Genomic DNA, 14,005 nt, shown 5'->3' with positions numbered 1-14,005 from the left:
TTTGCAAGCTCCCCAGGGGTGCTAATGCCCAGGGAGGCGAGAACCACAGCATTTCTTTCTCAACTCTTACCTTCTTAGAAGTCTCCCTTGTTCTAAGCATTTGGCATGTCTGACATGCTTCTTGATTTGGGAAGTTATGACATATGGATGCTTAGTTTCTACCACAGATTTGTGAAGGGTTAAAAAAAAAATAGAGTACCCAGATTTCATAAAAAATGTTTATTTCCATATAAAAGTGCCAAAATATCCACCAATGTTATAATTCAAGAACCAGTTTACGCTAGTCATCAAAACACAAGTCTCTTTATTCACATTGTTGAAAAATCAAATTATTCTCACACATTCCCACAGTAACTCGAGTCTCTCGACAGTGGGAAATTTGCATTCCTATTGGCTGTGGTAGTCCATATGTCCAGGTTCATATAGGCACGAAACGGGTTAAACCCTGGGTAGTATTCCTTGCACATGACCGCCTGGTTTTCCATGTGAGTCGAATGTTCCCTGGTGGGGTTGATGGGGCAGCAATTTTCATACACATCACTTTGAGGGGCCCAGATGGAACCAAACAGTCCAGACATTGGAGATAAGCTTCGGGTGCTGGTGAGGTAGGGCTGAAGTGTGAATGAGAAAGTGAAGGGAAAAAAAAAAAAAAGAAAGAAACATTTAAAAAAAAAATAGAAAAGAAAACCTTAGAAAGACAATGTCAAGGTTGAATATATACCAGTGGATATCACAATGGTATCCATCTAAGTACTTGAAAGTTATTAAACCCAAGGACAGGTCAACTGTCCTTCTCCCTGTACAAAGAAGTGCCACGTGGGTGTGAAAGGGGGAAGGCACTGGCTTTTAAGCAGAGGGGAGTATTCACAGCCAGGAAGGCTTCAGGACCAGACCACTGATTGACATTCTTTGACTTTCATTCCCTCTCTTCTCACAAATGAAAAGGTCAGCAGGGCCACATAAAACACCACTGTGTCACAGAGGGCTTCCTGGCCCACATTCCATTTTATCTATGAACCATCACTCCTTGGTGTAGTATGGAAGTGGCTCGAATGTCAATGTCGGCAAGCCCCTACCTGTCTGATTATGCGTTAGGTTCCTTCAGAGGGTGGCGAGCTTGGGCTTCTGTGATCGATAGGACACCAGCCAGTCTTTGGCTGATCCGAACCAAACGATACAATTAAGTGAGACCAAGACAGGAAGTACCTGGAGCTGCGTCAGGGCCACAGCGCAGGACGGCAGCACTCACCTGCGAGCTGATGAGATCAGCATGTCCCCAGGCGGTCGGCATGTTGGGTGGGGTGTTCCAGGTAGACTGCGAGTTGTGATCAATAAAATCTGTTTGAATTTCAGCAGGACAGGGGAAGCCATTGGGGTAATTCATGTTTTCTACAAATGGGAGACATCAACATAAGTAAACATGTTTATGGTGAGAACTGAATTCTCTCAGCAAAAAAAAAAAAAACCCCAAATTTTCAAGGCCTTACTATATTAACAACCTTAAGACATACATAAAATACTTATTCTGTGTGGGCCAGGAGGGCTGTTTCACTGTCACTCTCAAGGTTAAAACTGTGGGTCAGATACATCACCTGGGAAGCCCTCAGTGAGGAAGGTCATCTTCTGGGTTTGATGTTCTGTATTTGATCATTTGATGGGAATCTGATATACAGAATACACTAAAATACTACTCATTTGAATAGTGGCAAGATTCTTACCAGTCCTTAAAATTTTCTTCTATTACCTCTCAGGTAGCCAACCTCAGCCATCTGCATATATGCCATATGCATTGATAAGAGCAATACGTAACCAAGCAAGCACTTCTTAGCTCAGAAGATAATGAATTCGACTCATAAGCACAGGATGAAAGTTACCACAGCACCCCCTTGTGGTTAGCATGGAGCAATACATGTATCAAAATCCACATTATATCCAATATACCACTTATCCCTTTCTTCAAAAAGGTGGCTCTAGTATGAGAAATCATGATCATACTGCAATGTACAATAGAAACATTTTCCAGTTTATCAAGGAAATCTTGTATCTCTTACTGCTTATCATTACAGAAAAAAATTTAAGAACAAAGTATGGTGATGGATGTTAACTAGACTTATTGGGGTGACCATTTCACAATACATACCAATATTGAATCATTACATTGTACACCTGAAACTAATATGTTATATACCAATTAGATCTAATATTTTTAAAAGGTACGTTCTTCTATAGTTAGTGCCTTAAGTCTATACACTTCCTGCTTTGACTTTCTGAGAGAAGAATGGCATTGGGATTGTTCAAATAGATTTTACCTTCTGGAAAGGCATTGTAATCGTTCAATTCCAATGGACAGTACATATTGGGGAACTGGCCTTCGCAAGTTGCATTCCAATCAATGAAACTGCTACAAAAAAAAATAAGAGGGCTCGTTTCAGAAACAGGACGTCAACAGATCAAGTAAAGCAGGAAGAAACCAATTTTATTGCCAGTATCCTAATCACTGCTAACTCCTCAATTTTGGAAATTAAAAGAGATACGTTCTCAGGTCACAGAATCAAAGACTTACTAACTACACGCTCATCATCAATGACACACCATGGCAGGAATGGAGAGCTCGGACGAGGAGCACACTTCCTTCCTTTATCATCAGGTTTGTTACGTTTAACCAGAGACAGAACCCGAGGCCTGGCTTTAGCAGCACTGTGGAAGAACACCTGGAGTACCTAGAAATGTCCTAGCTCACAGCTGAGGGACTGAAACACGTTCTGCTATTAGGATGTCCACCCGTCATGCAGAGCAAGGCCGGCATTCCCCGCAGGTAAATCGCAACTATAAAGACTACGATTCCTCATATTTTGATCTCCAGTACAAACTGGATTCTCATAGAAATAAGAAAGTAAACACTGCTGTACTAAGCTGAACTCCACTCTCCCATCCCCCCAAAAAACTTCAAGGGGATTCTGTGATTAAACACAGATATTAACATTGTCTCAAGTTTGTGTAATTCAGTGACATATTAATATCCAACAGCAAATTTGCGACTGCCATTGTATAATTATTTTTCAACACTCAAATCCTTCGACCTTTTAAAAATTCAAATGTGTTCAAGATTAATACCATGAAAAAAATGGAAATCTTTGCTCTGTTAGGGAGTAGGAATGACGAGCGATTATTTTTTTCAATTTTGCTTCTAATATGTTAATAGCGCATCTTTTCGATTTAAAAAAGGAAAGTAAGGACATGGTCATCAACTATATTATTTCTATTTTCCTTCAGGTTTCTCTCAATGTCTGGTTTGCTATTTTCAACGACATCACAACGCAGTTCCAAAAGGCAGACGGCAACACCCAGCTAAGGCATCTGGGGAAGGAAGGCTGGGCCTCGATTCTCTAACAGATGGAACTCAAATGCCCACTTCAAGCCTTCAGGCTCAGAAGGCAGCAGTCAGCGAGGAGACTCTATACCTATTATGAACCGGGGCCGGTCCTTGCATCACGCTGGGCACAGTACTCTCCAGAGCGCAGTTGAAGCCGCTCGTCACACACACGGGCTGTGTGGGCCACAGGTCTCCTGGTGGGTAAAGACCTAAGGACGAGAGCGAGGTCTCAGTCTCCCTTCTTCCTCCTCAGCCCACCTCCCTGCTGGGCCCAGCTCCACTTCTCTTTCCTACAGAAAACAGCCCCCATGTCACCCACACAACGCTTCCCGTCCCCTTTCAGAAGTTTTTCAGAATACAAAGCGGTAAGATATACTCTTGTAATGACTCAATAAGTATTTGCAGGCCAACTTTCTGCAAGGCCTTGGTATAGACACCAAGGACACAGCCGTGAACAGGTTGATAGACAAGTGAGCAGAGACAGACAACAGACAAAGTAACTAAGAAGTAGAGCATGGCTGATGGTCTAAGTGCCACGATGACACAGTGATTTTAAATAAAGCAGTCAAAGGCCTCACGGAGGGAATATGATCCATCCCAGGAGTGAACGAGGTGAGAAGTGGGCCAAGGAAGTACGGGGCAGGCATTGTCCAGGCACTGGGAACAGCACTAACTGTAAAATCGCCGAAGCGGGAGTGTGGCTGGTGGGTTCAGAACAGCAAGGATCCCGGGGTGGCCAGCAAGGAGGGGGTGAGAGGAGAGCCGTGGGGGATGCGGTCAGAGCTGACCGGGAGCCAGACAGAGCAGACCCTGGCGGACCCCACTGAGGTCATGGGCATTTACTCTGATCACATGGGAAGCCGCTGGAAGGTTCTGAGCAGTCACTGCTGTGAGAGAAAGTCTCCAGAGGCTTCTTACATTTCTATACATCTTGCAAACAGAGGCCCTGAATGCTTTTGTTCCAGACGATCTTTGCAAGGGTGTTTGCTAAGCAAAACCCTTGCAACATACGGTGTCGCCCTCTGGAGCAATGGGATACTATCCTTACTGCCTGTTATAAAAGATACGGACAGGTTCCCTAAGCTCAAAAAAGTTTCTATTCCTGAAAGCAACACACACTGTATGCAAACATCTGGGCCTGTTGGAGTCCCTCCAGTGACACTGGAACACAGGGGAATTAATATGCAAACACGATGATGCTCCTGCAACTGCCCTTGCTCCAGCCCTATCTCAGCTTTATGCGGGGGAAAAATGGCAGCTATCCTCCTAGGGAAACTTAATTCCCCTCTCTGCTACCTAAAGCAAAGCTGCTGAATCAACGGGGCCCCCAATTCACTGAGGTTTCCCTACATGTCCGAGCCTGGTGCATTGGTGGTGGGGGTAACCGTAAGGTGTGCACTGGGCCATGTGTCTACCTCAGCACCCGCTATGCAGCACCAAGAATAAATGTGGCCACTCTGTTCAAGGGACAGACCCAAAGCGGTTCTCGTAGCTTAAGCCAATTTTCCCCTACTCTGCTGTCTTTTCACTGACTCTTAAGCTATTGCCGATGGCCTACATGTTTGGTCTGTCACTTGGAAAGCTACAGACTGGCAGATTAAAGACCCTCTGGGGCTGTGAAATGTGGCGACGAATCTTGGCTTCTGATTAAACCTTCTGAACCACTCAGGTAGAGGCCCCTGGTGAAGGCCCATTGTCTGACAGGACCGATTGGAGCTAAGCTGTGCCACCCCGACCACCAGCACGGCTGCCTGGGTCTGTCATCGCGCTGGTCATGGCAGCACTTCCAGGGTCACACTCTGGGCATAAAGGGAAGGACCCCATACCGCATATTGGAATGCTGGTTAGAGGAGGGATGGAGAAACGTGCTCAACAGTATGCTTGGAAAGAAAGGCTGCAGTGACACTTCAACAGGTTGTACCAGGAGGGGAGCAGAAAACGGCACGACAGCGGTAGTGGGTAGATGGGCGCCTTCTGAAGGCCTCAATGGCTTCTGTCTTTCCAAGTGAAACAGGAACCCAGATCAGCTAAGAGAGGGAGGCAGATGGTACTGAAGTGTGGGCATGGAGGAGAGTGGGCGGGGAACATTCGGCAGTCGGGCCCCCCGTGAAGCCAGTGGTCTTGAATCTACGGAGTGGCCGGTCAGTGAGTGTGTGTTGTTCTCCAGTCTCACTCGTCTGCACAGGAAAACGGCAGAGAAGCCAGAGCACTGGGCAAAGCCGCGACTGGGGTTTTGGGAGGGAAACTCCGTAGAGGGAGAGGAGGCAAGGATGTGACCGCAACACTGGATCGGGGAAGGGAAGCTGGGCAAGAATGAAAGCACGCAGATGTGGGAGGGGAGGGACAACACCACAGGGGTGGGACCAGTGCCTCGCAGACAGTAACTCTGAACTGGGTCATTTCTCTAGTGACTGGAGGACCCAACCAACAATTGCAACAGGTGATCAAAAAGGACAAGTGATTTACAACAGGTGATTTACAAGGACAAGGTAAAAGGCACTGGAAACACAGACACAAAAACATGGACCAAGACACTAGACGACATAATTCTCCAACTGACAACAAAAAACAAGGACAGAATCACATGGTAAGGTGCATCTGTTCCGACACAGTTTTTATTTTTCCCTGTTAACTAAATCCTATCTCTTCTCTATTATGTTAAAGAAAAAAAGGTAGTACCATCTAAACCTTGGCCACATCTTGCCTCAGCCAATTACTGAATTTAAGATTTTTAAGAATTGAAAACACTTATTTTTCCTGGACTTGTAATTAGATCCAACTTGCAAATAATTTCCATTGACAATTTGACAGCAAGTCCAAAATGTATCCAGAGAACAGCAGAGAAGCCTTATGCTTTCAAAGTAAACCTGCTCCACTGTGCAGGGCAGTTTTTAAACCATTATAATTTATATAAGCAAAGCAAGTATATGCATTAGAGCTAAACGGTGCCACACAGAGAGAAAATCAGGCTTATCTTGCCACGACTCCTGACTCTAATTAGGTAGGAAGGAGGCACTAGAAGAAAACACGACACGTAAGACAAGGGCAAAGCGAAGTAAAGAAGAGAAACAGGGAAGCAAAATGAGGGGGACTGGATTTGACCTCCCATAGACAGACCCCAGGTGGGACCAGTTTTCCTTCTGACCCATGCCCCTTTCCAGGCTCCTGGGCTGCTGTCCACCAGCTGGCAGAGGCCGCAGGGGCTAGGCTCCCGGTCTCAGGCCTGGTGCAGGAGTGAGGCTAGTCACTCAGAATATTGAAGCCGCCTTAGTGGGCTTCTAGGACAAGGGGAGGGAAGGGAGGAGGAGGAGAGGGCAGGAAAATCAGCAGGAATCTAAGATGTGGGAACCTTGCCCTTGCCTCCAACCAGACCTCACCACTGCCTTCTCAGACTGGGAAAGGTGGGTTAAACGCAGTGGTCGCCCCCTCTAAAAGGGCCTTGCTCTGTGTCAGGGCCATAGGAGGGAGCTCAGGGTCAATGCTGAAGGGGCAGCTGAAGTCAGAGGCCCCTAATGAAGCCACTCGAGAGGCAAGTGTCTTCCCACTGCACTAAAGCCCAGTGTGTGTCATGGCTTGGAGAAGAAGGCCCTGGGGCAATGGCCCTGCCCCACCCAACCTGTCTTCTCAAACTCCTACGCACACAATGCCACAGAGCACACAATGCCACAAAGAACACCTGGCTGGTGTCTGGAGCAAGAAGAATGCACCTTACCTTTATCTTCTTCAACGACTGCAGGCCCAGCAGGAAGGCTGGGACAGGGAACCTCTGCGTATTGTGGGAGATTATTCACGTCTCTGTGGAAAAAAGCAAGAAAATGAAGGTCTGCTGAGATTTTCTTATAGGAAGAAATACTGAATTGGTATAACCAAGTCTGATCCGGTTTTTACATGAATTCTTCCCCCAAGAAACATACGGATACTAGAGACTTAACAGTACACAGCCAGAAAAGGGTTGAGGAATATTCAATTCCCAAGATCCAGTTACGTCTTCTTTTAATAAACTGCAAAACAATTTTAACTTTGGCCGCTAAGGGCAGCTGCAGTTTCTTATCTGCCTGCCACCAGCTACTCCCTAGTTTCCTTTCTACCCCTAATGAAAACCATTCGTACAGAGCTTTCCTTGTCCCCTAGCTGAGGTTTGGTTTTTATTCCTTCACACATTCACCAATTCAGTTTTAATGACATCTCCCTGTCTTCTCACCATGTGTCAGCACCTAAGAAACGTGGTTACGCTTCTCACTCTGAAACCCTCTTTCTTGTGTACCTTCCGTTCTCTCACTCAGTAAAAGGTGCTTGTTTATTTTGTCTAATGCTGCAGCAACCATCATACAGTGTGAATGCAAACATGTAGTACCTACCAGGTTCTTGCAAAATTCCCTATAAATCATCACTGCTCAGTTTTATTTCAAGTCACAGCAAAAGCTAGATGATGCCCATCCTTCTAATAACTAGTTTCTTCTTTCTACTTTCAGGATGGGAGACGCTCTAACGTGGCGACATCATGGAAACGACCAGCGATGCCACAGACACTCCCATGTGAACCATGTTCACTTGGGAGGCTTCTGCTTCCTGAATTATTAGTAAAATCAGATTTTACTTTCTCACATCCTTAAAAAGTTTTCATGCTAACCTGCAGAACCAAATACCAAGAAGAAACGCGCTGCCAGGAAGAGCAGTGCATAAAACACACTGTAAAACCTGGAAAGTTAAAAACTTACATGGGATTGCAGATGTTATGACAAAGATTCAAGGAGATGGGAGTTTCCAAAGGAAAGTCATTTTGTGAAACACTGTCTCCTGAATAAAAACAGAAAATTATCAGAAGTTTTTACAAGCATAGTTCAGCTACATCATGTATTATAATCCAGATGGTTAATGTCATTAACTGCTAATGAGTAATTTATTTTTCACTTTAAAATGATATTCATACATTTAGGAATTTAATTTTTATAAGGTCTTTTATAATTTATCTTTTCACTGAAGACTCAATGACGCAACATTTAAATTTATGAATATTGGCTTAGTAATGTTTTAATTATGGAGAAGAAGCTGAAGCCGTTAGTATTATGTAACTTTTTAATAGGGATTTTCTGATGAAAGAAATTTTGCTATATAAATAGACTCCTCCAGTTTATAAAAGTTAACATACGTTCACTGTAGAAAATCTGTGAAAATAAACAAAAGTTTGAAGAAGAAAAACCTAAGTCTCCTGCAATTATATTACCGTTATCAACATTTAGGGGTATTTCCTTACAATCTCTTTTATGTGTACATGTATGTATAAAATTGGGGTCATACTTCATATGAACTTTGCCTTTTTCGTCTTTTATACCATTAATTATATTGGGGACATTTTCCTGATATTACATAGCCCTCAAGTTTTTATCATCCTTTAGTTTTCCCCCCAAACAAAAGCGATACTTCTATTTTTAATTAATGTTAAGTACCAAATTTTTGAAAATACTGCATTAGCATCATGAGGCAAACTTTGTCTTCAGTAGTGGATGGAGCTGAGCGAGGCTGTGAAAACCAAGCTTCCTCTGGCCAAGAAAACCAGCCCCATTATTGTCAAAACCTTCATTTGTGTCCCTATGTTCTCAATGTGGGTGATACTGTACCCCAAAGGAGCAGGACTGGTTTGTTTCTTGGGGGCTGGAAAAAAATCTTACCTTTTAATGCACAGTACACAGTAATGAACAGATTACAGTGAATCTCAGTGGTATTAAAATTTTACAGAGGTCATTAGGAAAACAATGACTAGTAAGGCTCCTGGGAAAGGAAGCCGATAATGAAAAAAAAGAAGACTGAGAAACATGAAATCACACGGGGGCACTTTGTCCAGGTTTCTATGGCTACCGGTGCCCTGGTCTCAGACAAGACCCTGGCTGGTAGGAGAGGCCATTCCGGAGTGCCTGGGCTTACGCTCAGACTCACCAGCAGGCAGGAAGTGCGGGGCGCCCACCACCGGCTTCTTGTCTCCGTCGGAGCTGCTGGTGCTGCTCCAGCTGCCCCAGCTGCCCCGGCTGGCACGCACGCTTCCGGAGGAGCTGCCACAGTCCGAGCTGGAGTCTGAGCAGGACTTCTCCACACTCTTCCCAGGCTTCTGGAAGTAACCCTCTACAGGAAGGAAGAGAGAAGAGCTGAACCCACGCACGGATGTCGTGTTTCACTTAAACAGTTTTCAACTTGATGCCCTTTCCAATCTAAGGAGACAGGCGAAATTACGAAGAAGGCAAGGTTCAATGTCAGGGTCTGCTGCTGCTACCTCTGCTCATTTAATGAGAAGAGAGACGTTAACTGAAACTAATGATGGGTCTTTACGATTCCGTGGGGGACAGGCTATGTCTCCTCTGCCTATGCGGTGGGCAATGACACTTACCTGGGGCTCAGTCAATACCAATGCTAACGCTGATCTAAAAATGGTTCTGGGAATAACACACTTCTATCAAAAAACCGAGGCTACTCTCTTATACTTGAGAGTTGTAGGTATTTTCCTCCTCTCTTTTATTAAAATATCCGCTATGAGCTTCAAAGTATTATTTATGCGTGGGTGGGAAGAACCTCCAATAAGACCAAAAAGATATACACGTGTCAAGGGAATGAACCAAAGACGAAGACAGAAACCCATGACCTCTGCCAGGCTGTGTGCACTGCCGTGGACATATGCCTGGGAACGTGGGTGATGGTTTGGAGGACCGCACCTCCCCCTCCTCCGTATCCCACAGGTACTGCTAACTTCAGTGGCTCGTTAGCCTCCGCTATGCTCTGCCCTGCCCTGGACCTAGCATTGGGTGCCCTCTATCTCCCACTCCTAGGGATGTGCCAGGTCTACCTGCATGGACAGTGGCGTGGCCCTGCAGGAGCCACTTGGCTCAGGTGTGTGAGAACAGCCACTATTGTTACCTGGCTGTTCCTTAGAACAAGCCACACTCATTCCTTCAGCAATCTGCATGAGGACAGTTGAGAATGGCCAGGTTTAGTGATGGTGGGAAGGAGGAGGGGGCAGGCAATACCCGAGGCCTGCCCAGACTCAAAAGAGTCTTAGCTTTCTAATCTCCTGACAGCTTTCCACTCGGCGTTTAGTAAGTAAGTTAGCTGCTTGTAATGTGATAACATCATCAAGACACCATTTCTCTCACACTGGATACTTCCTCGAGGAAACAAGAGTTCCATCAGAAACACCACCCGTAGTTCATCTGGTTACATACCTGTCTCTCTCTGTGTAGCAGGTAAGCTTCTCCCAATGCCAGCATCTGTTTTACACATTTCCCCAGAGGTTTCCTGTATACACCAGTTTCTTACATCGATGTCCCCACTGAGCTCAGACCTTTCAAATTCACTGCACCCAAGTTTTAATTCACTCTGTTCAGAAGACCTGGAAGAACCATAAAAAAAGAAAAAAATCACCTCTGCATGTTATCATGCATCATACATATATACTGCTTTCCAGGAGACTTTTTAGAGGTAAAAACATGCCTCTGGGACACCTTGAGACCTCTTCTCTTTGGGTCTAGTTGGAGAAGATGATGAGTAAAGGAGGAATACCCAAAAGAAAAAGACAGTGCTGTTTAGAAATAGAATTAATTTGCCACTCATTTCATCTATTTTCACATTTTACAATGAGAAGAACAAAACTCAATGAGGTTAAATGAGTCACTCAGTCAGTTGGTAAGTTAATAGGTACAAGACCTGAGCTCAGGATTTTTGGCTTGTGTTCTTGGTTATAATGTAAAATATGATCCTCAACAGATGAACCTGCTCCTTGGTGTCTGAGGGAAGGTACTGAGCACTTGTATAAAGCTTTCCTCGTTCATTCCTCACTCATTCATTTAGCTGAGTGACTATCATGTGCCGCGTATTGTTCGGAAAGGGCGGTGTCTACAAAGAATCAAGTCCTTCTCCCAAGGAGCTCATGGTCCAATAATAGTCTCTCTCTTACTAGACAGTGAACTCCTTGAGGGAAGAACTGTCACAGAATTTTATAAATATTGACAGAGAAATGTGGAGAGAATGGTGTGCCACACCCAGGTTATTTCACACAGGCCAATTTCAGTCCTTGTGTTAGGTTAGCAAGATGGGAGTTAAGGAGATCATATGTAAAGAGAATTGACTCCAGGTGACGAGCACACAACGTGATATACAGATGATGTATTACAGAATTGTACACCTGAAACCTATGTAACTTTACTAATCATTGTCACCCCAATAAATTAAAATAAAATAAAATAAAATGTGAGATGTAGCACATGATGGCACTGGTTTCTGACAGCTCAAGGGAAAGAGTATATAGATAGGAGCGCGAGCTAAGGAAACAGACAATCCAACAGCTACCTGCTTCTCAAGCATCATGTTCTCAAAACATCCTGATTAGCTAAATGCTACTTGAAAATTATATTTTAAGAACTTGTTTTTTTAGCATGTCAGAAATCTGCTTTTAATATATATGTACCATGACATTTAATTGCTGAAATTCCATTCTAATTTTATATCTTTCTATACGTTCCTACCATGTTTCCCCAAAAATAAGACCTACCCAGACAATCAGCTCTAATGCGTCTTTTGGAGCAAAACTTAATATAAGACTATAACATAAGACCTGGTCTAATATAACATAATACAACACAACACAAAACAACACAACATAACACCGGGTCTTCTGTTAATTTTTGCTCCAAAAGATGCATTAGAGTTGATTGTCCAGCTAGGTCTTATTTTTGGGGAAACAGGGTATCAGGAAAATATACAACTTTAGAGTGACCTCATAAGTCAATCAAATTTTTATGGAAATCCACATGAAACAATACAAGATGTAACTTTCCTTTCTAGAGGATGCTGCATTGCAACTTTCAAATAATTTAGCCTAAATAATTTCAGCTAGAATAAGGATAATTACCAATCAACAATTAGTATTCAGTATTAACAACAAACTAACAACGAGTCTATTTCTTTTTTCATAGTTGCATTTTGCTGATGGCTCTATGAGCTGGAGACTGAATTGAAGCTTGGCGATTCCTTGGCGTTGGCTGACCCTTCTCCACAGGGTACACAGAGAACTGCCGGGGAGCGTGTTACAGGCTGAATCAGAATCTGAGCCCCAGATCACAACCTCCCTGGGATCTAGGGACAGACACTATAAATAGCACCATTCGTGCTTCCCATTGGAGGGCCTTGTCACAATGCAGGTTGCTCCGAGTTCCCTTCTAACAAGTGGACACACAGCAAGGTAGAACCCTTTCCCCTGAAAATCTGGAGCCACTAGAGAACTGGACAGTATTTAAATATCTAGCGGACCTCACAGGAAAGAGAAATCTCCAGATGGAGAACTCAAAAAAGAAAAAGCCAGCGTGGTGAGGATGGAGGATGACTTGGGCGAAACAGGCTTTAATGCCCAAGGCTTGGGCTTTACCACGTGGACAGCAGCATACAGGAGACAGGGAACTGGGACTAAGTCTCCTAAACTGGGTCCCTCTGGAAGGGGGCACTGTCAGTGCAAGGGACCATTGGAAAGCTCCATCCATGACCCAGGGAGGAAAAGGCAGGGATGAGCATCTCTGCTGGAGACTGTCGGCTCACGTGTGTGTTGGTGTTGCAAGTCTAACCTAAGAAATCAAAATTCAGACAAATCCCACCACTGAACTTAGAATCAAAATGTACACACTACTGACCTGGTGAAAAAAAACTCAAGCTGTGAAATTTACATACAATTAGATTTAGAGAGGTATTTCTGGAAACTCGCAAATCCCACATACACACTTTCCAGATCCTTCATTTTACTAACAAGAGACTAAGTGTCTCCAGGAAGCAAGGTTGTCAAAGGTTGTGATATTGCAGGGCCCCAGTTTAGAAGACTGTTCCCAATTCTGGCTCTGCCCAGACCCACTCTGGGGCTTTAAGCAAACCACATAAGCCTGGGCACCTCACTACCTGCAGCCTCAAGAACCTCAGTTCTGCAGGACTGAACCAAGGCTTCCATGAGTGGTGACTACTCTCTTTCATTTTTAGGACTCCACATGGGTCAAGGTCAAGCTAGGAACAGGGTACCTGCCTGTACCCCGTGGTTTTCTGTATTACCTGCTCCACAAACGCTAGCGCATTCCACAGGCAGAACGAAGGTCCTGGCATAGAGGATGTCGCATGCTTTTTCTCTAAAACCTCCCATAGCTCTTAGCATTTTATAAAGTAAAAATCTGAAAAATCAATCCACTTAAAGGTATTTTTAACAAATGAAAACATACCCAGAAAATAAATTAATATATTAATTTAAAATATATTAACATGCTTTTATCTCAAAATACAAACATCTACAGTTTCATATTATCTGTATCTAACATAACAAAAGTAAGGTTAAAAGGTAATAGCTAAATGTAAACTCAGAGTAAAAAACAGATCAAAATTTTAAAGGGGTTGTAACAACACACCTCAAAACCTGAACAGCACCCCTTTTCTTGTTTTTTCTACATGTTCGATTTTTGCTCCAATTTAAATTTGGTAAATTTCCTTCTTTTTTCTCCTGAAGCTTCTTCTTCCTATAAGAATCTTCTTGCTAAAGAGAAAAAAGAAAACTTTTAGTTAAGGTTTAAGCTGACAAAATATTCATTTAAAAAACTTCCCTATGATTTTTTTTAAAGGGTT

At 43.8% G+C, this 14,005-nt stretch overlaps 1 protein-coding gene across 2 annotated transcripts in view; it reads right to left on the bottom strand.

The window, feature by feature from the left end:
- Positions 1–287: 287 nt before the first annotated feature.
- TMEM131L (transmembrane 131 like) overlaps positions 288–14,005 on the bottom strand; it is a 144,304-nt gene continuing 130,586 nt past the window's right edge. For both annotated transcript variants that reach the window (XM_033134871.1, XM_033134872.1), the window contains exons 27-35: positions 13,792–13,916; positions 10,582–10,748; positions 9,308–9,490; positions 8,092–8,170; positions 7,086–7,168; positions 3,462–3,582; positions 2,310–2,401; positions 1,250–1,389; positions 288–611 (exon numbers count right to left, since the gene is read on the bottom strand). In XM_033134871.1, coding sequence (XP_032990762.1) covers positions 336–611; positions 1,250–1,389; positions 2,310–2,401; positions 3,462–3,582; positions 7,086–7,168; positions 8,092–8,170; positions 9,308–9,490; positions 10,582–10,748; positions 13,792–13,916 — 1,266 coding nt within the window. In that variant the 3' untranslated portion in view covers positions 288–335. The remainder of the gene's footprint in view (positions 612–1,249; positions 1,390–2,309; positions 2,402–3,461; positions 3,583–7,085; positions 7,169–8,091; positions 8,171–9,307; positions 9,491–10,581; positions 10,749–13,791; positions 13,917–14,005) is intronic.

Source organism: Rhinolophus ferrumequinum, chromosome 18 (genome assembly GCF_004115265.2).
Source record: "Rhinolophus ferrumequinum isolate MPI-CBG mRhiFer1 chromosome 18, mRhiFer1_v1.p, whole genome shotgun sequence".
NCBI classification, from domain to species: domain Eukaryota; kingdom Metazoa; phylum Chordata; class Mammalia; order Chiroptera; family Rhinolophidae; genus Rhinolophus; species Rhinolophus ferrumequinum.
The sequence above is the reverse complement of the archived record's forward strand: the minus strand, read 5'-3'. Positions and strand labels throughout refer to the sequence as shown.